This window comes from Pseudopipra pipra, chromosome 12 (genome assembly GCF_036250125.1).
Source record: "Pseudopipra pipra isolate bDixPip1 chromosome 12, bDixPip1.hap1, whole genome shotgun sequence".
Taxonomy (NCBI): Eukaryota; Metazoa; Chordata; class Aves; order Passeriformes; family Pipridae; genus Pseudopipra; species Pseudopipra pipra.
This window is the reverse complement of record NC_087560.1, coordinates 6,073,399-6,101,336: the sequence shown is the minus strand read 5'-3', so window position 1 is coordinate 6,101,336 and position 27,938 is coordinate 6,073,399. Positions and strand designations below refer to the sequence as shown.

At 50.9% G+C, this 27,938-nt stretch overlaps 1 protein-coding gene across 13 annotated transcripts; it reads left to right on the top strand.

Annotated features, from left to right (window-relative positions):
* Positions 1 to 473: 473 nt before the first annotated feature.
* Positions 474 to 27,572, top strand: LOC135420814 (mucosa-associated lymphoid tissue lymphoma translocation protein 1-like). Of its 13 annotated transcripts, XR_010433737.1 has the most exons (16): positions 1,710 to 1,804; positions 2,071 to 2,189; positions 2,377 to 2,530; positions 3,022 to 3,200; positions 3,674 to 3,770; positions 5,360 to 5,386; positions 6,187 to 6,390; positions 10,116 to 10,293; positions 13,387 to 13,461; positions 14,048 to 14,175; positions 14,417 to 14,548; positions 14,674 to 14,825; positions 15,426 to 15,544; positions 17,544 to 17,669; positions 22,603 to 22,738; positions 27,165 to 27,572. XR_010433737.1 is itself a non-coding variant. In XM_064668679.1 (15 exons), exons 1-15 carry the CDS (start codon positions 532 to 534, stop codon positions 20,114 to 20,116), a joined length of 2,118 nt encoding a protein of 705 aa, XP_064524749.1. In that variant the 5' UTR covers positions 474 to 531; the 3' UTR covers positions 20,117 to 21,966. The 13 variants fall into 13 exon arrangements, 12 of the variants coding, with proteins under 12 accessions (XP_064524749.1, XP_064524758.1, XP_064524757.1 ...); XM_064668679.1 differs by lacking the exons at positions 15,426 to 15,544; positions 22,603 to 22,738; positions 27,165 to 27,572 and adding exons at positions 474 to 647; positions 19,781 to 21,966; XM_064668681.1 differs by lacking the exon at positions 15,426 to 15,544.
* Positions 27,573 to 27,938: the final 366 nt, after the last annotated feature.

Here is a 27,938-nt window from a genome sequence, read left to right as displayed (position 1 = left end):
GCCCCAGGGGAGAGAAATTTCAGCAGAGAAGTGAGAGCCCCTCACAACCTCTTCTCTAGCTGGTCCATGGTCCCCCCTCATGCTCAGAAGTCCTGGTCCCCATCACTCCTGGCTCTGTGGGGACCTGCTTCCTAGGACTATTGGGGAGAAGCCAGCCTGGTGGGAATTTCTCTGCCCTGGGAGTAGGAATCTTGTCACCCCAAGTCCTGAGCCCAGACCTGCTTCATCCTCCTAGGCTTTGTGTCAGTCTCGCTGCCTGGTCACTGCAAAGTTCTTTGAGAATGACAATCAATCACTCCCTGGCCACCCTCTGTCCTCTCCATCCACCATTTCCAGCTCATTTCCTTGTAGTCTTGCTGCCTCTTGAAAGGTGAAGATTTCTGGGTTAACAAGTCTGACCTTGCCCTAACCTTGTAAGTGCAAGTCACGGCACAGCGCTGGAGTCCTGACACTCCACTGTGTCCCTTCCCTCCCAGAGGGGCTTGTGCAACCTCTGGCGCTGCCGGCACCACTTCCCCTGGGGCCCTCGTGATGCCTGGCCCAGCTGGCTGGGACTTCTTGGAGGAGGAGGCAGGTTCTATGTGCCCACCCACAAAGCAGCACTGGGCCCAACATGATCCTTTCTGTCCGTGGCTCCCGGGAGAGAGGTGAGAGCGGCTGTGGGGTGTGAGGGTGGTGGGCTGGGTGGGAGAGGGGAGGGGGTGAGAGTGGCTGTGGGGATGAGAGCAAGGGTGGTCATGGGAACAGGGGCAAGAACACCTGTGGGGATGAGGCAAGGACATCTGTGGGGAAGGGCTAAGGACACCGTTGGGGATGTGGGGGAGGACGGCTGTGGGGATGGGGGTGAAGTCACCTGTGGGAAAAGGACAAGGACGCCTGTGGGGAAGGGGCTGAGGACACTGGTGGGGAGGGAGGTAAGGACACCCGTGGGGATATGGGTGAATACACCTGTAAGGGGGGAAGGGCACTGTGGGGAGGAGCGGAGGACACTCTTGGGGAGAGGGGCAAGATCACCAGTGGGGATATCCACACCTGTAAGGAGTGGAGGGGGCACCATGGGAAGGAGGGAGGAAACCCATGGGTAAGGAGTTGAGGTCAGCAGTGGGGATAGGGACAAGGACACCTGTGGGGATGGGGATGAGGTAACTGGTGGGGTTGAAAACACTCGTGTAGAGGGGGCTGAGAACACCCGTGGGGATATGGACAAGTACACCTGTAAGGGGGACACCTGTGGGAATGAGAGGAAGGTCAACAGTGGTGGTGGAGATGAGGTCACCTCTAAGGAGTGTGCGAGAGGGGCACCGCGGGAAGGAAAGGACACCCATAGGGAGCGGATATGTTCAAATACACCTGTAAGGCGGCAGGGAGGGAGAGAGGTCCCTCGTGGGCAGGGTGGTGCGGGAGCCTTGGGACCCGAGCGAGAGGCGCGTCCCCGGCGAACCCGCGCGGGGCCGTGTCGTGCCGGGCCGTGTCGTGCCGGGCCGTGTCGTGCCGTCCCTGCGGAGCCGCCGCAGCCCCGCCGTGTCGCGGCGCCGCCCCCGCGGGGCGGGCCGGGAGCGCGGAAGTTCGGGGGCCGCGGGGCCGCGGCGGCGGAGTGCGGGCCTCGGCCCGGCGCCGCAGCCCCGAGCCCGCCATGGGCCGCCGCGCCGGGTGAGCGGCCGCTCGGCCCGGCCCGAGCCGCCCCCAGCGCCGCCGTCCCCTCGCCGCAGGTGCCGCCGCCGCGTCCCGGGGAGAGGAGCCGTCGCGGGTCCGGCCGGCGGCCGCCCAGGCCAGGAAGGAGCCGCCGGAGAAGCGATGCAGGAAGGTGAGCGGCCACGGGGCGGTGGGAAGAGTGACCGTGCGACCCCTGTGGCACTTGGGAGAGCACCCAGAAGAGCCTCGTGGCATCCTCGTGGCACCCATCCACCCACCCATCCACCCATCCGTCCTTTCGTCCATTCCCTCTGCACAGAGCATCCCTGTTCCTCCAAACTTCCCTTCCTGCTAGGATGGATGCCACTCTTGTAGCCCAGCGAGCCCTGGGTTGTGCTTACTGCATTGTTTCCACCTCCACACCCTGTTTCTCCACAGCCATTACCATCACTGAGCAGCCAGTCTCCATCTCTGTCCCAGTGGGATACTCCTTCACACTGCGGTGCCGAGCCGAGGGAAGCACCTTGCTGGAGTACCAGTGGTTTTGTCAGCGCCAGGTGAGGGTGGGAGCGTGTGTCCCTGGGTATGGCACCAGGTTGGGTCCCTGCACACAGGGGGGGAGCTGAAGGAAGGGAGGAAATCAGGAATTTCCACTTTTACTGCTCTTACAAGGGGCTTCCTAGTGCCTTCTGCTGCCAGGAATGAGGAGGGAATCACTACCCACTGCCTGTGTTTTCCCTTTAGTCTGACTGCCACCAGATTCCTGGAGCAACCAACCCAGACTTGCCCATTATTGCAGAGCAGACCCAGCTCTACACCTGCAGAGTCAATGACCTCTACAGAAATGCTGTCTTCTCTGACTGGGTGAAGGTGGAGGTCCATCAGTGTGTCGCCAGAGGTACGAGCATGTCTTCTACCTTCTTGATGTATCATGGAATCACAGAATGGTTTGGGTTGGAAGGGACGTTAAAGCTCATCTCGTTCCAACACCCCTGCCATGGGCAGGGACACCTTCCACTAGACCAGGTTGGTTCAAGCCCCATCCAACCTGGCATGTACCTACACCTCTTGCTGATCACTCACTGTGGGTTTTCTAGGGCTATTTGGGGTGCTGTGACTGGAAGAGTCCATCTGGCTACTTCAAAGCTGACCAAAAATAACTCAGGGTGTGGTTGACCTCAGCATGTTGACTGCACCCTTGGCAGGAAAGGGCAAGGGTCAGGTTTGGGAAGCCAGAGGCAGGGCTGTGGTCTGGCGTTGGCTATTGCAGGTGTTGCTCCCAAGCATTCCTTGCTCCCAAAGCAGAAAGGTGCAGTGGTGATGGTGAAAAATGGCCGTGGTTTGCTGTCCTTGTGGAGGGAGAACCAATTCCTTGTCGCTACCTTGCAGGTTTGCCCCCTCGGCTGTGGCGAGGAGAGCCCGTCATCATCCTCAACCCCATGGAGCAGAGGGTGGAGGTGGGGAAGCCACTGCAGCTGCAGTGTGCTGCCATGGGGGTCCCAGCCCCCTGCTACCAGTGGTACCGGAATGGGAACCTGCTGGAACAGCACAAGAGAAAAAAACTCTGGGTAAGGTTGCCTGGGGATAGTTCAGAAGCTTTGGCTGCTGAGGCGGGTGATGGGAGAAGCTGGTTGTGGGGTTGTGGGAAAGTCCTCTGTGCACTTCTGACAGGGAAGTTCAGGCTGGGCACTAGGAAGAGGTTGTTCATTTGGAGGTGAATGGTGCTACACTGGAGCCAGAAAGACAGTGAGGTCTCTGTCCTTGGAGATGTTCAGGGCTGGAATAGACAGAACTATGGCCAACCTGACTCAGTGGTGGCTTTAGTCCCTCTCTGAGCAAGATCCTGGGCTGGAGAACCAGAGTCCTTGCCAGCCAGTACTGCTCTGGTTCTTGTCCCTGTCCTGATTCTTTGTGAGGCAAAGTCTCAGTGAATAGCAGGAAAAGTACTCTATTCCAGGAACACGGGTGCCTTCAGCAGATCCTGGCAGGGAGCTGCAGACTTTCACCATAAATAATGTGGTTTAACTTTTGATCTGTCTAGATCACCCATGCCAAGGTCAGTGACTCAGGCACGTACCTCTGCTGTGCCTCCAACAGTCACGGAGAGCACTGGACCAACGCTGTGGACGTTCACGTAGGTGAGCAGAGCCAACCCCTGTTGCTTTGCTGCACATCACCTGGAGTGAGAAGTAATTAGAGGGTACAATGGAATTTAATGCTCTCGTCTGGAAGCACCAAGCTGGTGAACGAGGGCTGTGATAAATAGGATTCCTTGGTATCAGGGCTCAGAGGGAGCGAGGGAAGCGGTATTTGGAAAAGAGAACCCCGTGGACCTGCTGATGCGCTGTCTGGTGGGGTGGGATGCTGGGTTCTGCAGTCTGCCAGAAACCTGCTGTGTTAGGGCAGGCTCGGTGCTCTCAGCTGCTCCCTGTGGTTTTCCTGCCTTGCCAAGGTGCTGATTTCACAGTTCCACAGCCAAATCGCAGTGGGCTCTTGTGCCCAAACTCATTTCCAGCCTCACTGGGATGAAGTGATGCACTCAGACACAGAGAGCTGGAGAGGATGGGGTTTATTTTGGGAAGGTTCAGGCCCCTCGGGCTTCATGATGCTGCATGAGTGACAGATCCCAGGGATAAGATGTGTCCCCAGAGCCTCAGGCATGCTCCACCTCTCCCTTGGCCCCCTGCCTTTGCTCTGTGTGAAGCAGGAATACCACAAGTTGGCTTGGCTGGCTCTTTACTCCATCTAGAGATTTTTCTATGCCGTACGCTTCTCATTCTGCCTTTTAAGCTGGCTTTAAAATTTCTCCAAAGTGCAAATTGATCCTGTATATCCAGAGAGCAATCTGCCTGCCTCCTCACAGCTGGCAAAACTGCATCCAGGGGGGACAGGCAGCAAGAAAAGGACACCAGATTGGGTGTCCTCCTCTGTCAGAGGCAGAAAAGGATGAATGGTTTTGTTCTGAACTTTTCAGGCATCCCTGGTGCCTCAGCAACACTGGTTCAGGGGCCAGAGGTCTTCCAGACCCATGAGATGTATGAAATTTATCTTTAATTTCTTCTTTTAGAGCCTGTAGGGTTTTAGAATTTTCTCCTGGAATGACTTTTGAAATTAATTTCTAATTTAAATAGGAAAAGCTGGAGCTGTTTGACTAACAATTTTAAGAAGCTGGGGGTGCTTGGGCAGGGAAGCTTGTGGGGCTCACCAAAGTGAGTCACATTTGGGGGGGCTTTTCTGAGCCAGAACGGCTAAAAAGCAGGGAAAGTCAGAGAAGGGAGATGAACAACTCGGGGAATATTATCACAATCAAAAGCAAATGGTGGCTCCCTCTGCACCAGATGTTTATGGGGAGAAACTCTGTTTTGGAGCTTTTATTGACCTTGAGTTGTTGTGTTACCTTTGCTTTTGCTGCAGTGAGGGAGAAGGTGAGTCGCATCAGGAAGCCCACGTATGAGCTCCTCTGTGCTGACCCTCCTTCCCCGACCTGCCCCTTTTCCAGTCTTTGCTTCCCAGATGCTCAGGATGTCATAAATCAGGCAGGATTTCATGAAGACCGGTGTGTTTAAGGTTAGCAGTCAGGCTGTGAAGAAGTTGCCCCAGGAGCGTTGCTTATACAGATCCTCTATGTGTTTGATCCAGCTGTGCATTGCTGGGAATGTTGGAGCAGGATTCAGATCTGGCACTGGATGCTGGGCACAGGCTTATCATTTCCCTCTTTCTTTCCCAGGTACATGTGGCTCTGAAAAGTTTTTTGGTGAGTACTGTCATCTTTCCTTCCTGAGCACTTATTATCTCAATTCAAAGCCAGGCTCCAGAGTGGATGGGAAGACAGGGAGTGGGAGTTCTTTTCCTGCAGAGACCACTTCAAGCCTTTATGCCCACATTGCAACAGGCTCTCTGCTTTTGAGATCAGAGCTGCATGGCACAAGATGAGTCCCGTCCCCTGCCAAGCCCTGATCTTTCTCAGCAAGTGGAGTAATATTATTCCTAATGAGTAACTGAGTCTTGAGCTCTGGGGCTGCCAAATGGGTTTAAAGATGTTGTTCACATGACACCTTTTCCCTTCCCTGAAATACCTCCTCAGAGCAGGGCAAAGCTCCTCACTCCCACCACTGCTGAGTGACATAAATCCTTTTTTTTTACAGTGGGGAGGTGGGGATAAAATCAAAGCAGGACCCCAGGGTTTCTCTATTTCAGCCCTGTGAGGGAAAGGACTCCTTAGCCTGGCTCAGTGCATCCCCCTCCCTCTCACTGCTGGCACACCAGGCCCACGGTCACGGTAGGGCAGGTAGAGCAGAACCTCCTGCACTCCTGAGATTTTGGCTGTCAAGTGTAAACTTTTCAACCCTTTCTGTCAAAATGATTGTGTATTTTGTTGAAGTGTTCAGAAAGCCGAGGGCTTTCCGGAGGGTGCTCGAGGCTTGCAGCAGCCTAGGGTCTGTCCTTCCTGCCTAAATTTTTTGTTAAATTTCCTGAATCCTCACTCCAACAGAGAAGGTGAGACCTTGCCTCCCACTGAGCATTTACAGCTTTGTCACCTGATGTTTGTTTCAGCTACAGGCAAAATAGCACTTTTAGTGGGCAACAACCGCTACCAGCATCATCCCAACCTCATGGCTCCTGTCAAGGATGTGTTTGAGCTGAGTCGTCTTCTGGAACAGCTGGGCTTCCAGGTTGTCTCCCTCCTGGATCTGAACAAGGCTGAGATGGCAACAGCGGTCAGTCAGTTCCTGCAGCTCCTGGAAAAGGGAGTCTATGGTAAGGCCAAGCCAGCCCAGCCACTTGCCCATGCTGAGTAGGGATTTGGCAATTTTCTGAACAGCTGTTGAATTGAAAAAGAAGAAACTGAACTTTCCTCTCTCAAGGGAGACCTGCAGCACAGTCTGCAGTGGTGCCAGGCTTGGCAGAAGGCCCTGGGTAAGTGTTGTTCAGTTTTGGGCAGGTTACAGCCAGCAAAGGCAGTGTTTCTCCATCACGTGGCAGCCTCCAGCCCCAACAGCATGGGCTCACGCTGAGTTTTTGGGGAGCCAGTGCTTCTGATAGTGAATGGGAAAAGGGGTTTTCATTTTTCTGTAGATAACAGAATAGAGGAGACTGTGTGAGGTAGGGGAGCTCCTTTTGAGCCCTGACTGCTGCATCTGGCTATGATTTCCTTGTTTCTCTTTCCTGAAGGTCTAATTTGGGCCCCTGACAGCCCTTTTGCAGAAGAGCACTGCCAGCTGCAGATGGCTTTGAGGTTGGGCTTTGACCTTATTGCACACTGTTCTCAGTGGGAAGTGATCCTCAAACACAAACCCAACCGGCAGATCTTGTGGGTCTTAAAGCAGGTGTTCAGATTTGGTGGGTAAAGCAGCACCTTTGGGGTCCCTGAGTTCTCCCAGCCCGACAGATACCCTGAAAATACCTTGCCAGGTGGGCTTTTTTTGCTTCCAAACCTCAGTGTGAGGCTTATCTCCCAGCTGTGCGGCACTCAGACAGTGAAAGTCAGCATGGGCCAATTCCAGCCTGGCACTCAGCAGGAGGTTTGGAGGTTGTGCAATGGATAATAGGGACATGGCCACGAGGGAAATGCTGTGCAGCCACCTTATTCCGGGAAGCACTGACTCACCAGGGAGGTTGAGCTGGTGGGAAGGGCTGCACACAGCCATGGCATCACCTGGTGACAGCATATTCCTATGACTTCACTTGCAGCTTTCTTTTGTGGTTGCTCTCTGAAATCCCCTTGTATCTCAGGCTTTACCTGGAGGTTACACCTCCTGTGTAGCAATCACCACAGCTAGCTGAAATTGGGAGAGCTTTGTGTAGACATACAGAGGGAGGAGAGGGCTGATTGCTGAACATGAGCCTCCATGGGTTGGTGCTCACTGCCCCATGTTGTATGATCCATGCTGACGAGGGGAGTAAGGCTTTATGGTCTCTGTAACTGCCCCTCCAGGAACTGTAGGCTGTCGTGAGACCTTCATCCACTTCCACAACTCTAGACCAGACCAGCGCCTTCCCCCCCTCCTCCCAGGCCTTGGGCCTGAAGTGTTCAGAAAGTGAGTGGATGTGGCACTGCATATGGTTTAGTGGAAATGGTGGGATTCAGGCCAAGGTTGCACTTGATGATCTTGCAGGTCTTTTCCAGGCTTAGTGATTTTATGTACCAAAGGCTTCTCCAATTCACAGTATGGAGGTGGTGGGTCACTGGGCTGCTTTTCCTTCAGATCTCTTAGAAAAGCTGCAGAGGATTTTTGAAGGCCCCAAGCATCCTCTGAGTGATCTAAATCATTCTCTCCTCAGGCGAACAAGGAATCCCCCAGGATGTTATTTTGAGTGTCCTAAAAAGTCCTGAGTCAAAAAAATTGCATTGGAAATGCAACGAGAGCAGAAAGTTGTGAGTGAAATACTTGGAATATGGAGTCATGCCTTAATTAAGCCTCATGCTGACATTTCCTGCATTATGAGCAGTGCCTGGAGCTTCCCCTTTTTAATTTGGTACTCGGAAGTTTGTCTGTGATCAGCAGTTCTGACTCACACGACGTGGGAAGAGCTCAGAATAAAAAAGCCCTTTCCTTCTCTGAGCAAATTGTTGACTTTCCTGTTCAGGAGAGAAATTATGTCCAGAAGAGGCTGGAAAAGTTGCTCAGCTGTTGTGAAATGTCTTTTTGGATTTGAACACCAGTCTTTGGGATTTATATAGTGTGGGGAACACCTGGTGGTGCATTCAGGTGCACAAGACCTCAAAAGTTAGAAAATTTAAGGATTGAATCGTTCTTTGTGGGCTTTTCTGTAGCATTTAATTTTTTTCCAAGCATCAGTGATGCTGCCTGATGATAGATGTCATCACTTCCTTGCATGAACAGGGGCAGAGACATGAAAGGCACCAGTACTTGATGACTTGAGGGGCCCAGCCTGTAATGCCTGCATCTAATTTTTCCAGAAGGCTTCCAGTTTTATACTCTTTTCTAGTCTCAGGGGAGGGTTTTGTGGCTTTGATTTGCAAGTTACAAAAGCTCAGAGCTTCTGCAGGTCAGAGCCCGCCGTATCTGGCTGGCAATCCACAAGAAGAGGAACCCAAATCTTGTGGGCATCTGTGGAAACAGCCATTTGAGAAACTTTCCATTGTCCCCTGAGAATAGAAACCAAAGGTGACTCGAGGCCTCTTTGACTATGAGATCATGTTTTCCATCTTCCACACGATGAGGTCATGCTTTTAGTCCTTCAGCTCCTGCCCCTGTCACCACATCCCTTGCAGAATCAGAGATCAAGGCGAGTGTCCTGCCAAGTCCAGGGGCAGGAACAGTGGAGGGAATACAGAGGAAAGGTTACTCACTCAAGTGTGGGCTTTGGCAGTGAGTCTGACTGAAGAATTTCTCCTGCTGTTGCCTTTTAGCTGCTTGTTCCCATTTCTGATCTCTCACTTTTCACCATCCCTCCATTGTGGTAGCACAACTGTGTCACCTCACAGAGCTATTTTTAACCCATTTCAGTTCCCCAAGTTGGCTTTCATCAATCAGCATCCCCCAAGCAGTGTCATCAGTGCTGGGGAGGGGTGACCAGCCACTGTGCAATTTCCTTTAGGGAAGCTTCAGCCCACATAGGGATCCCTGTGCAGGAGGAAAGCCCTGCATGGGACACGGGTCAGAGGGGAGCACCAGATTGGGCCACGCTGAGCTCCCCAGTGCTTTCCACCTGAAAGTCCCTGTATTGCCATCTCTTGTGAAGGCAGAAAACATTACTAAGTTCCACGTGCATAAGAGTAAAATCCAAAATTCTTGTTGAGTATTGGACTTCCCACCAGCACCTGGATGGGTCTGACTCTTCCTTCCTTACACGTCTTCCTATCTGGTCTGAGGTTGTTGAAGTGTGTGGTCCATGTGTTCTGGACATCTGGAGAACTCTCTGTCTCTCCATATCTGTCTAATTTTTCACCAGTTTATAGGTGTATAAATACAGGCAGACCTTTGAAATCTGGAGAGTGTTTTTCATCACCTAATCAGTTGTAAATCTCTTCTCCAAAACTAGGAAGCTTCTTTTAAATGAGAAGCTTCTAATTTAAAAGACTGTTAATGTAAAATCCTGTGGTAAAATCTTTTTCTGTTGTCATTTTCCTTTAAAGACCTGAGGATTAACCCAAACTTTGTACAAAGGTGGAATTCAGCCTGGCAGGTGCTGAGCCTGGGTGTTGTAGCACAGAGGGCTTGGAAATATGTAAACCCAGTGACTTCAGGTGACAAACAGTGTGGGAATCCACAAGCACAAGGGAGCCTCTCAGGGCTGCTTCTGACTCTACAGAAGGGATAAAGGGATAAAGAAGGGATAAACTGGAAAAAAGTCAAAACTGTGAGGTCAGCGTAGCTGCAGTTCCATAGGTGCTGCTGGTCTAGGTCTGCCCTGCTCCAGTATCCCATCAGAACAGGAGGTGGGATGTGGCCATGGGGAGCTGGTTACAGACCTGCAGGTTGGCATCCTGATTCATTCTCTCCTCTCCCTGTTCCCAGCTATATTCTACTATGCCGGGCATGGGTACGAACATCTGGGGAGGAACTACATGGTCCCTGTTGATGCCCCCCAGCCCTACTCCCCTGAGAACTGCATCAGCGTGCAGAGGATCCTCCAGAAGATGCAGCAGCAGCAGACAGCCCTGAACATCATCTTGCTGGACACCTGCAGGAAGTGGTAGGGTGCTCTTCCCCCTTCCTCACCTCTCATGGGTGTTCTGAGGGGCCAGGGAAGGGTGTCCAGCCTCAGCTCTGGGCTTCAACTCCCCCTGTGGGGTGTTCCCGTGGATTGCTGGGGCCACGTCCCCCGTGGTGCTGCTCCATCAAAGGTTATTGGTTGTGTGTCATAAAACAGCAGCACTTTTAGGTCCTGCAGGATGTTCTGGAAAGATGGGTCGTTCCCATATTAGTGCAGAGAGCATCAAATGTTGTCTGAGATCTGCTGGAGAGAAGGGGCTTGAAAAATCCTTGGATTTTTTGAGGTGAAGGAGCCTGGCAAATACAAGCAGGTTGCCTCAAGCCCATGGAGCGATGGCTGTGTCTGGCATAAATTGTTGGCTGAAACTCAGCACAGGGTTTGTCTTTTATATTTCAAGCCTGACCCACCTAACCTTGTCTTGCTGATCATGTGCTTTCCTGGTCCATGTTTCCCAAGTGCTCAGGCTGGGAGTGTTCAACTCACCTCTCTTCTCCTGGCTGCATTCTTGTTAACATCTCAGTGAGAAGAGTGCAGCATGATGGGGAAAATATTTTAAGCCCTGCTACTTGCTTTTTACTGGCCTTAAATCCTTCTGAAGTGGTTGTGTTGTGAAGCAGCTGCTGCCGAGGTCAGAGATCAGCATTTTCCCACTGTCTGTGGAAAGCCTATCATCCTCTCTTGGCCTGCAGACCTCTATCCTGCTGCAGAAAATTACTACTTGTCCAATTTCAGCAGAGGTGGGTGGACTGTTGCAGTAGAAGCTGTCATTAGTTCATTTATTTCAGTCTCCTGAGGCAGATTTACAGGTCAGAAAAGACCTGGAGAGCAAATGCAGGAAAGTCTCTCTCTTCCTGCTGTGGTTCCTGTGCTAAGAACCGGAAAGACGACAGGGATTTTGATACCCTGAAAGAGCTGCCAGCCCTTGGGGAGAGGATAAATCTTTGATTCCTTGTAGCTGCAGAGGTGAGGATGCTCACTTTGAATAGCTTCAAGCTGGCTGTGCAGAGACTTATCCTGCAGCTCTGAATTGCCAGTGTCACCAGATCTTAATGTGCCTTGATCCTACCCTGAGCTCCCCAGAGTGAAGCATCCCCTTTCTCCCTTCTTGCTCTCTGCTGAAAGCAGTGTGTGTTACTTCCCTGGCACACCTGGCAGCACCTTCCTGCTCTCCCCAGCAGGATAACAGGCAGAGGATGGCATGCAGCCGAGCAGGAACACCTGGCTCTCACGGATACACCGCTGGAGCTGCACCTCTGGGCTGCTGTCCAAGGGCAGTGCATGATGGGGAGGTGACATGGAGGCTGCACAGGGATCACCAACACAAATGTTAACAGTCTATAAAACAGCTTTTGAGCTGCTGTCTGCCTTTGAGCTGCTGTCTCCTTCCTTGGCGTTCCTGTGCTCAGTGGAGTCTCAGTGGGCTCTGGGAAGAGGGTGCAGTGTGAGATCTGCTGGGATGTTTAGGCAAGGTTGTGCAGCTGTTTTTCTCTCTCCTCCCCTAAAGCTCACACCTCCCCTTTTCCACAACAAGCACAGCACTTCATGCAGTGGGTGTTATCCCTGATTTTGTGGGGGATTGCTGTAGAAATTCTCCTGAGCTCCTTTATTTTGAGAAGTCACCATTTTAGCTTGGGAAAGCGTCTGGATTTCATAGCTGTATGTGTTTACACCACTGTGTAAAATGAGGCTCCCAGGGTCCTTGGGTCTGGGAAAGGACTGATGCTGCAGGTCTGTCAACAGCTTGTGCACAAACCAGGAGGGGCTGTGTCTGTGCTGAGAAGGAGCTCACCCAGAGCATCTCCTCACCCCATATGTTGGCATCAGAAATGCCAGGGTGGTGAGAAACACAGCCTCCTTTGCCAAGTGGGAGCAGATGTTCAGCTTTAGCAGAGGAGGAACCAGGAACATGGAGCCTGTGTGTAGCCTCATACATTTATGTGCTGATTTTGGGCGGATGCGATTGCCTCTTCCAGGAATTCTCTGATTTATCCTTGGACCTGGAATGCCAGATTTGTGCATTAATTTAGGAGCAGCTGAGGAGCAGATAAATCTCAGTATTCATATCTAGAAGCGTATCTCCTTTCCCACATTTTCTCTTCCGATCATCTTTAAGACAACTTACAGAAGCCAATTGAATCGTACCATGAAATATCTCCAGACTGTGCCACCACTAGTAGGTGACACTGGCTGCTGGTGATACAGCCATCCCTTCTGCTCTCCTCAGTGTGCCAGCTTCAGCCCCAGGAAGCAGTGCTGGAGTTGAATAATGTGGAGTAACGCTGCCTCTGTGCCTGGCTCTTGTCACTATGTGACTGGGAACAGCTCCATGTCACTGGTGTGAACTGGAGGCAGCCTGTCCCTATGCAGTCAGATGGGCAAGGCTTGACCATTCAGTGCAACCATGAGATCTTTTTTGGTGAAAACCAGGCCTGTCACCGTGGTTCTACCTGATTTTGGAAATAATAGGAGCTGTTCTCATTCAGCTGTATCTGGACCAGGGTGTCAGGGCCAGTTTTGGGCTTCAAGACCCAGGTGTGTGTCTCCTGATCCCATCTCTCGGTGAGATCTGGGGGTGTATGAACCATAACCTGCTTTGGTTCCCTGAGGCAGAAGTGTGTGCATGGTCTGGAGGGGCCCTGTGGGGTGCCCCAGACCCCAGCACAGGCAGTTGAGCCGTAACCATGTGTTGTGCACACCTCTGATTTGCGCAGGGACAGTTGTCCACTGGGCCACAGTGACCCCGTGTGTTCCCTGCACTTTGTTGCTGCCTGGAGTTGTTAAAATCCAGCCTCGGGAGAGAGGAGGGAGGGTTGTCCCCACAGCTCCAGGCTCAGTGTGGGGCAGGGAGCAGCTCACCAGTGCAGATAGGTCACAGCTGGACCTATCTACTCATTTCCCTGTGGTTTGGGTTCTTGGTGGGACTCCCAGCTTTCGTCTCTGTGGCTGGATCTGAGGTGAGGGTTGATGCTATTGCCATTGCTAGGAGATGGATGTGGCAGAGTGTGTGGGCTTTGTCCCCTCCAGCTGACAGATGTCCTCAACACTGACTCGTGCCTTTTCTTTCTCTTCTAGGTACAACCCAGGACGTGCCCTCTCCCAGGTGCAGCCGCTGGAGCCCTGGGGAAATACTGTCTATGGCTATGCCACGTAAGTGCACTTTGCTGTCCCCACGCTGGCACAGAGGACCAGATGCTGGCACAGCCGTAGCCACTCTCATCCTTTCATGCACGGTGGCTTTGGAGGCTGGAGAGGGCTTCACTATGTTTCCTCTGGCTCTCACCTTCCAACTGCTGCATTTGTCCTTTCTCCTGCCATCCCTCATGGCAGCCTGTGCTTGTGCATAAAGGTGACCTCAGCTACTGTCACTTGTCCTTCAGGCCTGAACCTGATTCCCCAGGTTCATGTGCCATGAACAGCCCACCTGAAGCCTCCTGAGATGATGGGTGTTGTTTACTGCTCCAGTGCCAGCTTTTCTGGTTTTTCACCTTCTGTCACCTGCCTGGGCTGGAGACTGTGCTTTTCTATCCTATCCCCTTCCATTGCTTTTTCCCATCCTGTGCCCTTCCCACCATCTCCTGGGCCAAACCCAAGCACTTTGTGTTATTCCTTGAAAAGCAAACTCAGACTCAGCCAAAAGAGTCTGGATGGAGTTGGCAAGCCCAGACTCACCCTCAGGACTTTGTTCCTGGTGCAGAAATGTGGGGACTCTGAAGAAATGTCCTTATTCTTGCAGGAGTGAAGATGCAGAAGCCTATGAACTGCAGGATGGGGAGTTCAGCTCTGGGATCTTCATGAAATACCTGAAGAAACACATTCTGAAAGAGAAGAAGGTTACACACATGTTGGAGGATGTGTTGGAAGGTGAGGGACAAGCGAGAAACCATTCGCTTCAGTAGCAGGGGTGAGAACAGAGACCAGAGACCAAGTGGCTCCACACCACCCCATCCCAGGCAGCCTCCCTAAAATCCAAATCTCAGGCTGTGCCCCATGTGAGCTCTCAGTAGCCTGGCAGCAGTATGGAGACGTTCATGTAGGATCTGAAAGGCAGGGAAATCAATAAGGAACCTGGAGTGACCCATGTGCCTCCAACTCTTTCCCACAGACGTTGGCCGGGATCCCCTGGTCACTGGGAAGCAGGTGATGGAGATCAAACACACCCTGAAGGAAGCCCGGTCCCTGACAGACCCCATCTGTCCCTCCGGCGCAGGTGCCGAGCGCTGGGGACACAGCCACGGTGAGCCATGCAGGGCATGGGGAGGAGAGGGCTGGAGGTCCCTGCGCCCCTCAGGGACACCAGGCTGCAGGGAGATGTCGGCTGGACCCTCTGAGGAGCTGATCCCTCTTGAATTTCCCTTCCAGAGCTGCCGAGCAGAACACTGACCTTCCCCTGCGGGGCCCGGGCAGAGCTCCGCTTCCTGCGGCTCTTCTCCAACCTGATGTCCGTGTGTGCAAAGCTGCAGGCCCCCCCGGCCCATGTCACTGCCCCTCGCCTCCTGCTCTGCCAGCCCCCGGTGAGTCCTCTGTTCCCCTTCCTGGGCTGCTTTCCCCAGGACACAGGTGGGAGCGTGGTTGGGCTGAGCCCAGGGGGTCCTGAGGGCTGGGAAAGGCTGATCCCAGGTGGAAAAGGATCCCCTCCTCTGCACACACCTCCTTGAAGCTCCTTCCACACCTCAGTGGGTTCCCTACAGGCCACCTGCCTTGTTCCTCATGCATCACAAAAAGGATTTTGCACCGGTTTGATGGCTTTAACCAATTACTCCTGAGATTGATTTCTGTCCTGCCTGATTAAATTATTGTATTTAATCTGATTGAGGTGAAGAGCCATTCTGTTTTCCATGTTTGGAAGCAGATCTGGCTTTTTGAATCATGCATTCTTAGCCTGCTCTGCTCATATTCCATATTTCTTCCCTGTTGAGCCGTACCAGCTTCCTTGCACCCTTTCTCACACCTTTTCTAACAGACCACCTGCCCAGCATGGTCTTTCCTGGTGGTCTCCATAGTCTCCATGCCACCACTAAGGATTTAACTTGCTGCTCCTTTCTGCTAACCATCTCCCTTGTTTTCTTTAGTCCTTTTGCTGAAGTGTAGCTTGATTGTGGTGGGTTTTTTAGCCCTTGTTGCTCGTGGAGGGACACTGCTCCTCAGTTGGGGTCACTGATGCAGCGTGGTGTATCCAGGAGGTTTGGAGCCTGATCCTACCTGTTCCCAAGCTGGAGCATCGTTTCCCCTTGTGAGCTCCCTAATCATGCATGAAAAACGTGTGTGTGTGTGTGTGTGTGTGAGCAGATATTTGCATGCATCCACCCCACATCAGCAGCTCAGGATAAAGGGGCACTCAGCCGTGTGCTTCTGCCTCTGGAGCTGTCTCAAGAGGGTTGAGGAGACAAGAAAGGCACCCCAGTTCAGCAGTGGGATCCCTGTCCTTGTCCCATTTCACCGCGGTGCTGGCTCACACTGACCTCCAGTGGTGTCTGCTGAGGCGGCAGCACGTCCTCCCACCATCCTCCGACCGCACCGGCCCTGGCACCGGCCCCACCTCAGACTCCCACAGAGGCCACCCCCGCACCCCTGGGACCACGGGAGTGCACAGGTATCTGCAGGAGGCTGCAGGGCTTCTGCCAGGATCCCTGTGCCAGCCCTCCCGGGGGATGCTGAGGGAGGTGGGGTTGCTGAAGTGCAGGACCAACAAAACCAGGCTGAAGGGGAGGTTGCAAGCCCTGGGGAATGATCCCAGGAAGCTGCTTCGTTGAGGAAATGATAGTTTTCCCACCACTTGCCACATTCTGCTTATCAAAGGGATTTAACTGGGTTTGCTGTGTGTTTGGCAGGGATAATTAGGATGGAATTTTCTGGCATTGATCAATTTTCTTTAGTTGTCCCATATTCCCTGCCATCCTGTGTCTTGCCTGACTTGCATTTTACCTGACAAGCACTGTCTTCAGAGGGAGAGGCTGCTGTAGCACATGTGTAGAAAGGAACAATGCTGACAGCTAGGGCATTCCCATTTTTTTTCTCTATATTGTTTGAATCCTTACTTTTTAAAAACTTTTATGTTAGATCTACTTGTTTTCCACTCACTTGATCTGGAGCTGTTTGACCTAATGGTCTTTCCAGTCACCCTTCCCCCCATTTATATAGAATATCTGTTTTTCTAGGCTAGCTAAAACTCTGGCCTTGCCAATTCCTGGGCATCATCTTCGTTAAAAAATGTATTCCACCATGGGGAAAGGTTTATAAATAAGTATGAATTGGCTAAAAAAATTAATTCAGAAAATGCTTCTCTCCATTTTCTCCTACACAGCCAGAAATGATAATGGAGAATGTGGAAGGGAATTAGTTTGTGGAACAGGAGGCTATGGAGGCTGGGAATTTAGCAGAGTGCAGATTCTTGTGGTTAATGAATTGCTGTAGCTGAGGGGCTTTGAATTTCGTGTGTCAGGGTTTTAATTGATCCCTTGAGATCAGAGCTATGGAATGTTTGGGGTTGGAAGGTACCTCTAGAGATCATCTAGTCCAACCCTCCTGCTAAAGCAAACACATCAGGTCGCTCCTTTCCCAGGTGAATGTCTCAAAGTCACTAGACTGGAGAGCTGTGTTCCTGTGGGACACAGCCCTGGAGAGCTGGGGGATTTTCAAGGATCCTGATGAACAGGCAGTCAAGCAAATGCTGCAGGAGGCCTGCATGGATGTGCTGGGGGCTCCTACCTGAGCTCACATGTGAAAAGGAGGTGTACAAGAGGTGTCTCTCATAGAGACAGGGCTGTTTTGGCTAAGTTGGAGTAACTCAGCAAGAACTGGCAGTTCTGTAGATGGTGGGGGGGCTAATTTGGCACTCGGCTCAACTCTGAGCTTCCTCCAGCTGTGCCCTTGGAAAATTTGCTCCCTCCATGACACCATGCTGGCGCTACCAGTGTTTGTGGTACCAGCTGTAGCTGCTCTTTGCTCTGCTGCAAACCCATTATACCCCAGTTTTCCCAACAGATGCACTCCAGGGATGTTTAGCTTGGTCTTCTCACTGATTGTCACAAGGTGAATGTGCAAAATCTCTGTTGCTTGCTCTCTGTAGTACTTCCATTAGGATACACAGCATTTTCACCCTGCAGCATGTCAATCAAAGCCCTGGGCATTGCTGTGTGCAGAGAAGCAGCACTTTTGATGGGCACTTGTGCCTCAATGCTCCATGCTGATGCTGAAATTTCCTTGCATTTCCTCTTGTTTTCTTGACCCAGGAGATGGAGGCCGTGGCCATGCAGAGGGAGAGCCGTCTGGACCATGTGGAGACTCTGCTTGCCTCCGTGTACAAGTGGGAGGAGCTGGACTGCGTCTTCCAGCTCTGCGGACTTCAGAAAATTCAGGTAGGGAGCTTCCAGGTGCTTCTCTGCTGTTCTCCTACATCCTCTCATAACTGGTGCTCCCCATCCCCGTGGCTGCAGCTGGATGTGCCCCTCTGACCACACGTCTGTGTCAGTGTCACATCCAGATTGATGTTAGAGGAGCTTGTTGATCTTCAAGGAACAAAAGCCGTCCTCTTTCACAGAGTCACAGACTGGCTTGGGTTAGGAGGGACCTTAAAGCTCATCCTGTTCCACCCCCCTGCCATGGGCAGGGACACTTTCTGCTATCCCAGATTGCTCTAAGCCCTGTCCAACCTGACCTTGAACACTTCCAGGGATGGGGCAGCCACAGCTTCTCTGGGAAACCTGTGCCAGGGCCTCACCACCCTCACAGGGAAGAATTTCATGCCAGTATCCCATCTAACCCCGTACTCTGACAGTGGGAAGCCATTCCCCCTTGGCCTGTCCCTCCATCCCTTGTCCAAAGTCCCTCTCCAGCTCTCTTGGAGCCCCTTTAGGCACTGGAAGGAGCTCTAAGGTCTCCCTGGAGCCTTCTCTTCTCCAGGCTTAACACCCCCAGCTCTCCCAGCCTGACTCCGTAGGAGAGGACTGTCCTCTTTCACCTCACCTTTTCCACCTCTGCAAAACCTTTCTGATTTACACATCAGCCTGCAGAGCCTGAGCATGGATACTCTTTGCTTTTGTGTTGTCTCCCCTGCTTGGGCCTCCCAGCAAACCTGACCCACAGCAGCTGCCCTGGGAGTGGGGAGAGGCATCACCCATCATAACTTGCTCTGTTTTTCTTTGCTACCTGGCCAGGAGACTGTTCTTTGCTCCATCAGCCTAGGGGGGGGGTCAGACTTGCCCAAATATTTCACATGAAGGATGTCTTCACTAGGCTGCATTCTTGCCTGAGAGATGAGCTCATGGGCTGGCCAGGAGCTCCTGTCGTCAGAGTAACTCTTCCAAGCCTGGTCCAAACTGTGCCTCTTTGACACATTTCAAAACACCCTCAAACTATTTAAAGACCATGAGAGAGGCAGAATTGCCAGTCCCCTGGCTTGTCTCTCCCAGCAGTGTGCACCTTGTTTCTACTTTGATTTTTTTCTCCTCCCCAGGAGGGACAGCCAGTGGATCTTGCACTGAGCGCTGCTCTCTGCCTGGGTTGCTGCTGCCCACAGCAAGCTCCGTTTGCTGAGTACGTGACGTGCCTCAGCATATGGCAGTGCTTTCAGTCCTTGATTGTTCCTGGAGCTCTTTTCTGAACCTTTCCCAACTGTTCTGCATTGCTTTTAAGTGCAGACAGGAGACCTGGACCCTGCATTGCCTGTCAAAACCTTGTTCCATTATACATCTCCCTGCTCTATACAGCCAGGCATTTCAGGACAGCCCCATGCTGGGGGTTTGCTTTCAGGGGTTTGGCTGCCATGGTTATTTTCTGATTTCTTCATCTTTTATAAAATTCTAAAATAGTGCTAGGCTGTGAATGGATCCCTGTGGAGTGCTGCTGCTTAAAGCTGTTGCCTTTTACAGTGTGATGTGGTTTCAGTTCTTAGCATCCCAGAATGGTTTCAGCTGGAAGGGACCTTAAAGCTCACCTCGGTCCACCCTCCTGCCACGGGCAGGGACACCTTCCACTTGAGCAGGTTCCTCCAAGCCCATTCCAACCTGGCCTTGAACACTTCCAGGGTTGGGAGTGGTTCATATCTCTCCCTTTCATGCTTTCCTCTCCCCTGGGCAATGGTCCCAGCCATGGCCAGGATGGACATGGTGCCATTCCTTGCCTCCTCTCCTGCTCCCCTGTGCCAGCATCCTGGGCGTGATGCTCACAGTGACAGTGAGCACTGGGGCTCACTGATGGGGCTGACAAGATCCCAAGTGAGGTGGTCTGATTTCAGGAGCAGTCCTGAAATCCAGAATCCATGGCTGAGGCCCACAGACGTCATGAGCTGTGTGAGTGTGTAACAGCTTGTTTTCTCTGGCAGTAGCGTTGCTCCATCACGCCACAGCATGGGGCTGTGAGCCTGCTCAACAGCCAGCCAAGGCTCTCATGTCTGGCAGCAACAGCAGGAAAGCTCTGCTTCCAGGCTGAGTCTCCGATTCACTTAGCGTCCTCCGCTCTCCCCTTCCAGACGGATGTGGTCCTGCAGTTGGATTTGCATTACACCCAGCCGAGCACAAAGCAGAGGACTTGTGAAAGCCTGCGAACGACCCTCCAGAAATCCCTGCTGGGGCAGTTTTTCAGCCAGAGGAACGACTCTCAGCCAGACTTCCAGCAAACTCCTGCCAGCAAAGGCAGTGTGTGCCTTCGGGACACACCAGACCCAAAGGGACAAGGATCCCTGAGGACAGGCTCTGGCCACAGCTTGCCCAGCAGCAGCCCCTCCACCTTCAGCAGCGAGCCCGAGGAGAACGATGAGAGCGACCTGGGCGAGCTCTGCTCGGCGCTGCTCCGGGCTGGCCCCTGACCCTCCACCCTGGTTTTAATTGAGGCAACAGCTCTTCAAGTGCTGAATCCTTCAGAATCCACAGCTGCCTCCCAGTCTCAGCATCACCCTGTCCCAGTGAGGCCAAGGATGCTTTCCTGGAAAGGCTTCTCCCATCTGCACCCTGTGGCATGTGGGGCCTGAAGCCCACTGGGACTACCCCCAGTCCCACGTGAGCATCGGGATCAGTGGGGAGTCACTGTGGTGTCTGCAGAGGACAGGGCCACCCGGCCAGTCATAACACTGCCAAGGCACTGCTGCAAGTCAAGGGCACTGCTGGTATTTTCTGCCCGAAAACAAACGTTGCAGCATTAAATGTGATGAGAAACCCCCAAACACTACAGCCCCAGCTCCAGTCCCAGCCGTGGCTGCTGGCTGCCATCACACCTGTGCAAGGGACACGGGGCTGCACCAAGGGGACCAGGTGAAATGGTGTGAGCTCTCCCTGGGGTAACAGTGTCGCTTTCTTCCCTTGCCTGTGTCAAAGCAGCTGTTAAGTTATGCATTTATGTGTTTCTGAAGAATGTATTTATAATTGGGGTGACAGTCACTTGCCAGGAAAAGGAAGTTCCATCCAGTGTGTGTTTAGGGGGGAGGCTGGTTTTCCACCGGGAACAGCCACCAGGAGTAGCAGGTACACTGACACCTGCCCCTTCCAGCATGGTCCAAGGGGCATTAAAGGGTGTTCAGCCCTGTGCAGTCCCCAGTTCCTCTCAGGTGCAGAGTGTCCTACAGGAGAGATGGAAAATACTGGGATTGATAAAGAATAACCTCAAAAAAGTTATTATTAGTGCAAATTGTTTTTTCTAAGTGCCTATCTGTGCTGTGGGCAACCTCAAGTACTACCTTTCATGGACAACCAGCTGTCCAGAGAAAGCCACAGGGTGAGCAGGGCCCAATGGACATCCTGGGTGGGCACAGTCCCCTCCCTGACTGCTACTGTAATATCTATTTGATAAAGGTGGTTGCTCAGTAAGGGCCTGGGAGGGTGATCCAATAGTTCCACAGGGGCCAGTGACCCCAGTGAAGTGTCGGGTGTCCATCCTTGAAGGTTTGTTCACTCTGGACTGCAGAAGATGCTGGTGACCTGATCCAAGCTGGTGGGGGGCTGGACCAGAGAGCACTGGAGATTCCTTCTGGCTGTTGTGGTCCTGTGAAAGAAAGAGCTTGTAGAGCAAAACTTCTTGAGAGCTCAAGGATAGCAAAGTGGAGAGAGGGCCTGAGCTCTGTCATAGTTTAAAAGAGGGTTGGAGAGAGCATTTTCCCAGTTTTGCTCTCCTTCAGGAATGAAGATACATCCCTGTCTGTGGTGTCTGTTACAGCACAGAAAAATCTGAAATGTTCCTTCCAGATAAACCATCCTACAAGTGCTGGAAACCTGTCCAAAGAGAACAGAGGAGGCTTTTATTCTCCTCACAGTGAGTAGAGCCAAGGGAAAGAAGAGGGGCCCCATCTGGCTGCAGACTAGAAAGTCTCTAAGGCAAAAATGTAAAGCTCAAAAAAATAAAAAGGATGTAGTTTAAATAAGATAGACTGATAGAGAAGCTAAACCAGAAAACAATAAACTAGTTGCAGGGAGAACCAAAGATCAACTCAACACCAGCAGCCACTGAGGACAGGTCATCAGAATGGCTCTGCAGGAATTTGGGAAGAGCTGGGGGGTCTTGTTGCCTCTGTGAGGATTATACACACCCTCCTGTACTGTTGGGACAAGACTTGTTTCTGGCTCATGTTATCATGGCAAATGTCACCTCATGTGAATGTTAATCTCATTCAAAGCCAGTCTTTCTTTTTTCTGAATAAAACACTATTGGTGTTTTTGAATGCACAAAGCTTCACATGGTTCTGAGTTAACTGTGTTCATTTTCCCTCTAATTGCCAGGGTGTGACTCAATGTTGACCTACTGGGGTTTTATGCTTTCAATTCTAGCTTCTGGGCTCCTATGTGTGAGCATTGTTTCTTTTTTTAGGTAACTGAAAGTATTGATATTTGGATTTAGAAGGTGGATCAAATTACTAGATAGGATGAAATGATGTCAAGTGAAATGTGTAGATGTAAAAATTCGGGATTCATTGTGATTTATCCATTGCCTTTGTAAGTATGGCTCTTGAGTGGCTGGATCAGCCTTAGTGGTCCTCCTGTCCTGGTGTCAACCACAGCACTTGTCCCTGTCCCCAGCTCTCCTGTTCTTTCAATGAGACCCTGCAGCCCAAGCCCAGGGGAACTGCCACGTTCCCATGCCCCTCAGATGATGGTGTGTTATGTCTGGGAACATCAGCTGAACTGAAAAGGTGGAGTTTGATTGTGTCCTGAGCCTCTGGCCATGACAGCTGGAGTCGTTGTAGGAGGAAGGGAAGCTGTGTCTGCCTTCATTCCCCGCTCACATGTGAAGTCCAAACTCCCTCATGCTGGTTAAACTGTTGAGTGCCTGTAAATTTTTCTGTGAATCTGTATTTCCATCTCCCAGCATCCAGGACAGACAAGTCATCCCAGGATCACCGTGTGTCTCTTGACCACGTCCTTCCTGATCTGCAGCCTTGGGCTCCACAGCTCCCTGTGCTGGCTGGAAGGGTGGGAAGGAAGGAGCACCCAGGCAACAGCAGGTAAAGTGGGACCAAGAAATCAGCTCCAATTTACATTCCCTCTCTGCCTCCATACCTTCCACAGCCATCACCCTCCACTTCCCTTGTTTCTGGGCCAGTCTGTGCCCAGAGGCTGCAAACAGCTCAGCACTCAGAAGCATTTCTGTAGGTAATACAGGTGCTTCCCTTCACCCAAGTCTATATTTTCTTTAAGAGGCACCAAGTGAACCGAAGCTTTAAAACAATATGTGATGAAAATAGCAACAGCTAAATGTTTCATAATTTTATTTTTAGATAGGTGCCCTTCTTTTCCTCTCTGCTAGTGCAGATGTGTTGAAGGAAAGGACCTTGGACAACAGCCTGATATGCTCTCCTTCTACAGAATTCATTTGGGAGGCAGTTCTCGGTTCACTTGCTGAGGTTTGGCAGTTTCTGACAAAACAAGGCAAGTGCACCCAAAAGGATTGAGAAAACAAGGCAGGGGAAATCAGGGAATCTGGGAAATGCCATTTCAGTGTGTTACTGGAAAATCATGAGCCTAGCCACAGTCAGGAGGTGTGTTACATGTGCCCTGGCAGATGCACCCAAGCCTGGCACCCTTCTGTTGGCAGCAGGTTCCTGAAGGTTTGTTCTCAGCTGGGCTTTTTGTGACCAAAGCAAGGAAAAGGTAGATTTGTCCCAGGTCAGCCACTCTTCAGTCTCGGCCAAAGAGAGAAGAATAAAGGCAAGTCCTTCACTGAAGGAGTAATTTCTGGGAGAAAAAAATCAATATGGGGCAATGGTGAGCCATTTTACGTACAAGCTCACTTATCACCTTTTTGGAACAAATCCTCCTCTCTCACATGAGTAAATTTGAATTTACTCTTCAGAAGCTGCTAGGTTCTCCTTATTTTCCACTTAGAGATTTTCCGTGATCTACAGAACCTGCCAGATCATTTCCTACTCCACATTTCAGGGCAGAGCTCGTGGTGCTGTCAATGGAATACACCTGCAGTGGAATAGAACATACAGAGGGACAGACAGGAATACTCTGAGATTCAACAGTGCAGTTTTGGTCCTTTTTCCCTAGTTTTTGGAATTAGCTTCTTATACAGGCGGAGAGGTTCTGGAGGTGTTGGGTGGCCATTTCTTCCCAGGGAAGAAAGGAGCTTCCCAAAGGGCAGGTTATCATGGTCTCTGGCAGTTACATTGCCTTTCATGTGGACAAAGAGTGAACAGAATGATCTCTTGCACTAATTTGATACAGGAATTGCCTTTTTTCTGAAATGCTGAGGATTGCTTTATTAACTCAGGATCACTTCTGGAACACCAAGTACTGGCAGTCAACTTCCTGTGAGCACAACAGGACCATGCACAAGATACAAGGAGATACCAGGCTCAGGACTAGTGAGGAGGTCTGGAATCATTAAATCCAGGTGCTGCTGTCACAGAGGGCCTTTATCCATCATGCTTTGCACATGGAGACACCCACGGCTGTGCTCTCCTCTCTCCTAATGCTGGCAACCGTCCTGCTTCCAACAGGAGGTTGGACTGGGTCCCTCCCAACCAACGCTGCTGGGATTCTGCTACCAGAATATGCTTGAAAGAGTGTACATGTTCTCACTGATTCTGAACAGCAAACTGCGAGTTCCAAGACTCCATTTCAGTGAAATATCCCTACTCCCTGTCCAAAAAGCAAACAAGGACATTGGCTCAGCTTGGCTGGTTCCAAAATTTATGAAACTAAAAACTTATGGCAGGGCTAGAAAATAAGGGAAAGGTGGTAAAACAGTTCATTTGAAAATGTCAGGTGGTTCAGACTCCATTCTTCCAGGCCTCCCCTTCAGGTGGATGGTTCACAAATGAAACCAGAAGCATAGTTTTAAACAAAAGAGATGAGTGAAGTGATCCACTGCCAAGTCAATAAACCCAAGATTATTCAAATTTAAAAGGAGCTGAACAGCACTGACCTGCACTCAGACACACTGCCCCTCTGCAGAGAGCTGGGGCACCTCTGGAAAGCAGAGGCAGGAGCAGGTCTGGTGTCTGCAGACCAGGACTTTATATTATTAATGGTGAGAAATTATTGATAGCACAGCTTCTTCATGTTGTCCCAGAGTTCTCTATCACAGATTATTTCAATGACTGTTTTGCCATTGTTACTAATCACTTGGAATTAGGTCTGTGACATCATGTGGCAGTGAAGAGAAAAACATCACCAAACAAATGAGAATCCTTGAAGCGCTTGAAGTTGCTTCTTATCTTCACAGTTTGGATAACCTTTTGCATAACAAGCAACAATTTGAAATATACTGGTCATATCACCTCCTCAAAGAGATAGAAGACACCCTTTGAAATTACAGAGCAGACTTCATGCACAGGAGAAGAGCTAACGTGGTGTCACACAGTAATGAAGAGCCAATGTCTCTTTGATAAAACTGTCTTCACAGAGTTGGATTTTCTTGCAACGGTGTCAGGAATAGTTGAAGAGACAGACGTGTTATTAAGTGGTAAAAATAAACAGATGGAAGAGACAAGTGAGAGATTTCAGCTGTGACTTTCCAAAATGTTTCAGCAAAGAATAACATCCTCATTTCATTCCCTACCAAAGATGGTAAATAGGAGATACTTACCCACGGGCTGCATGGTCACAGACCCTCGGCAGTAATGGGGCACCCACTGTAACACTGGACCTTTGTCCCTACCTGCCTATAGGGTGCATGAGATGGGGCAGTTTGGGGGCCTAGAGAGGGGTGCTGGTCCTGACCTGCTGCTCTTCCAGATTCAAAGTGACCATCAATGGAGAGCATCGATGCCTGACCGTGTGTGTGCACTGACTGCATTCGTTCCAACTGGGCATTGTGGCCTAGTGTTGAGATCCCAGCCTTTATATCCTCCTCCTTCTCCCACTCTCCCTCTCCCTTCCACAGAGGTTTTGTCTCACCCCTTCCCACTATGGAGGATGCAGCAGTTTGGCGAGGGCTGTGCCACCATCCTGCCCAACCAGGGGAAGGACAGAGGACAGGCAGGATGGAGATACACTCACGACAAGGAGATCGTCACTTCAGGAAAGACATTGAGGTTCTGGAATGTGTCCAGAGAAGGGAAGGGAGCTGGGAAAGGGTCTGGAGCACAAGTCTGATGAGGAGCAGGTGAGGGAGCTGGAGGGGCTCAATCTGGAGAAAAGGAGGCTCAGGAGGGACCTTCTCACTCTCTGCAATTCCCTGACAGGAGGGTGGAGCCAAGTGGGGGTCAGGCTCTGCTCCCAGGGAACAAGGGACAGGATGAGAGGAAATGGCCTCAAGTTGTGTCAGGGGAGGTTTAGGTTGGGTATTAGGGAAAATATCTTCATGGAAAGGGTGAATAGGCATTGGAACAGGGTGCCCAGGGTAGTGGTGGAATCAGCATCCCTGAAAATGTTCAAAAAATGTGTAGATCAGGCACTTGGGGATGTGCTGGCCTTGGCAGTGGTCGGTTAATGGTTGGACTCAGACTTTAGAGGGCTTTTCCAACCTTAATGATTCAGTGATTCTCTGAGGTGTTTCATCCCCTGGACTGCACTGGTTGGAACGTCAGCTCCTGCAGATGTGACACTAAAATAGGGTCAAGTGGCAGGACTGTGAGCTGAAGGCCTTGGCATCTGGGGTCCTCACCACAGCAAGGCATGACAGAAAGTCCTCTTTTCTGTGGAGCTGATGGACAGGAGGTGTTGCTCCCAGACCTGGCTCCTGCCCAGCCCCAGACATTACTGGAAGAGCAGAGGGCAGCTTCTGCTGTGTCACCGCAGCCATCACCTGCCTGCCTCCCTTATTCTTCTGTGTCACTTAATATCAATTATAAAATATTAAATCAGATAAATACCTTTGACCTTTCTGGATGATAAGAAAAGACATTGTTCTGCCTCCTAAAATGCCGTTGTTTTCACTAGAAAATGCTAATGGGATAATGTAAAGGTTATTTCAGCCTCCTCTCAAGTCTGGAGACGTGGCAAAACAATCACGATGCCCTTTGTTTATGCCTTTTTAATGACTGCTTTTAGCTCCAGGTATCTGAGGCCTCTGCATCTTTTCAGGTGCTCATTTAGGGAGTCTTTGGGCTGCTTTTGGGGGGAAACATCCCAGGGAATGTAAATGTGCTTGTAATATTAGGAGTTTGGAGGAGAGCTGGAGTGGTGGATATTAGGAAAGATTTCTTCCCTGAATATTTTGTGACATAGGGAGATGCTCCAGGAGAAGGTGAGACATGCTACAACCCAGACAGGCCAATTCCCTTATTACCTGTTTCCTTCCTACCCCAAAGCTGTAGGTTATAATTTTACTCTGTCTACCTCATTGTATTTTTACTCTTTGTCTTCATCAATGCTTTAATGAGCCCTACTCAGCCCTTTCACAGGAAGAGGTTTTATAATCCACAATGCAATAAGGCTGCTTATTCATTCTTGGCTCCTCTCCACTATTTTCCCTCCCAGGAAATGCTGCTGCTTCCCAGTGCTGCAATGGGAGTGTTGAGCCCATTTCTCTGCTGCGCTGCCGTGAGTCAAGATGAGTTCAACCTTTGGAAAATTGTTTCTTGAAGGCCAGAGACATTTGTTTGTCCTGTAGTTAAACATCTTTCACTGACACATCGGAGCCACCACAGCCCATTGTTTAGTGTCCTGAGTGACAGCCCAGTGTAACTGAGGGCCTGTGGATATCTAACAGGATAAAAAAGGACACAAAAATGCTCTAATGTTCACAGTTAATGGGGTCAGTGGAGGCCCACGATGGAAAACTTCATTTTCAGATGACTTTTGACTGTTCTATTACAGTGCTTTCTCAGCACAGTCCCTCGTGGTTTTAAGGCATAAAAAGAATTTTCTCCTTAACAAATCTTAAAATTGTTTTCTTTTTTTTTTTCTTGAAGAGCCCAATTGTCACATCCCCTTATAGTTTCCTATCTTTCTTCCTCTTTCTCTCAAAGCTTGGTTTGCACAAAAAGTATTCAGCATCCTGCACCTCTTATGAGACCCTGTGCCCTAATGGGGTTTGGATCAACCTGGTCTAGTGGAAGATGTCCCTGCCCATGGCAGGGGATTGGAACAAGGTGGTCTTTAAGGTCCCTTCCAACCCAAACCCCGCTGTGATACCATGACTCTATGATACACAGTTTTATTTTGTTCTTTCTCCCAGTCATCTCTACCAAAAAGTCATCAGATGAGATAGTCTCTACTGTTAAACCATAAAAACATGACCTTTTGATGCCA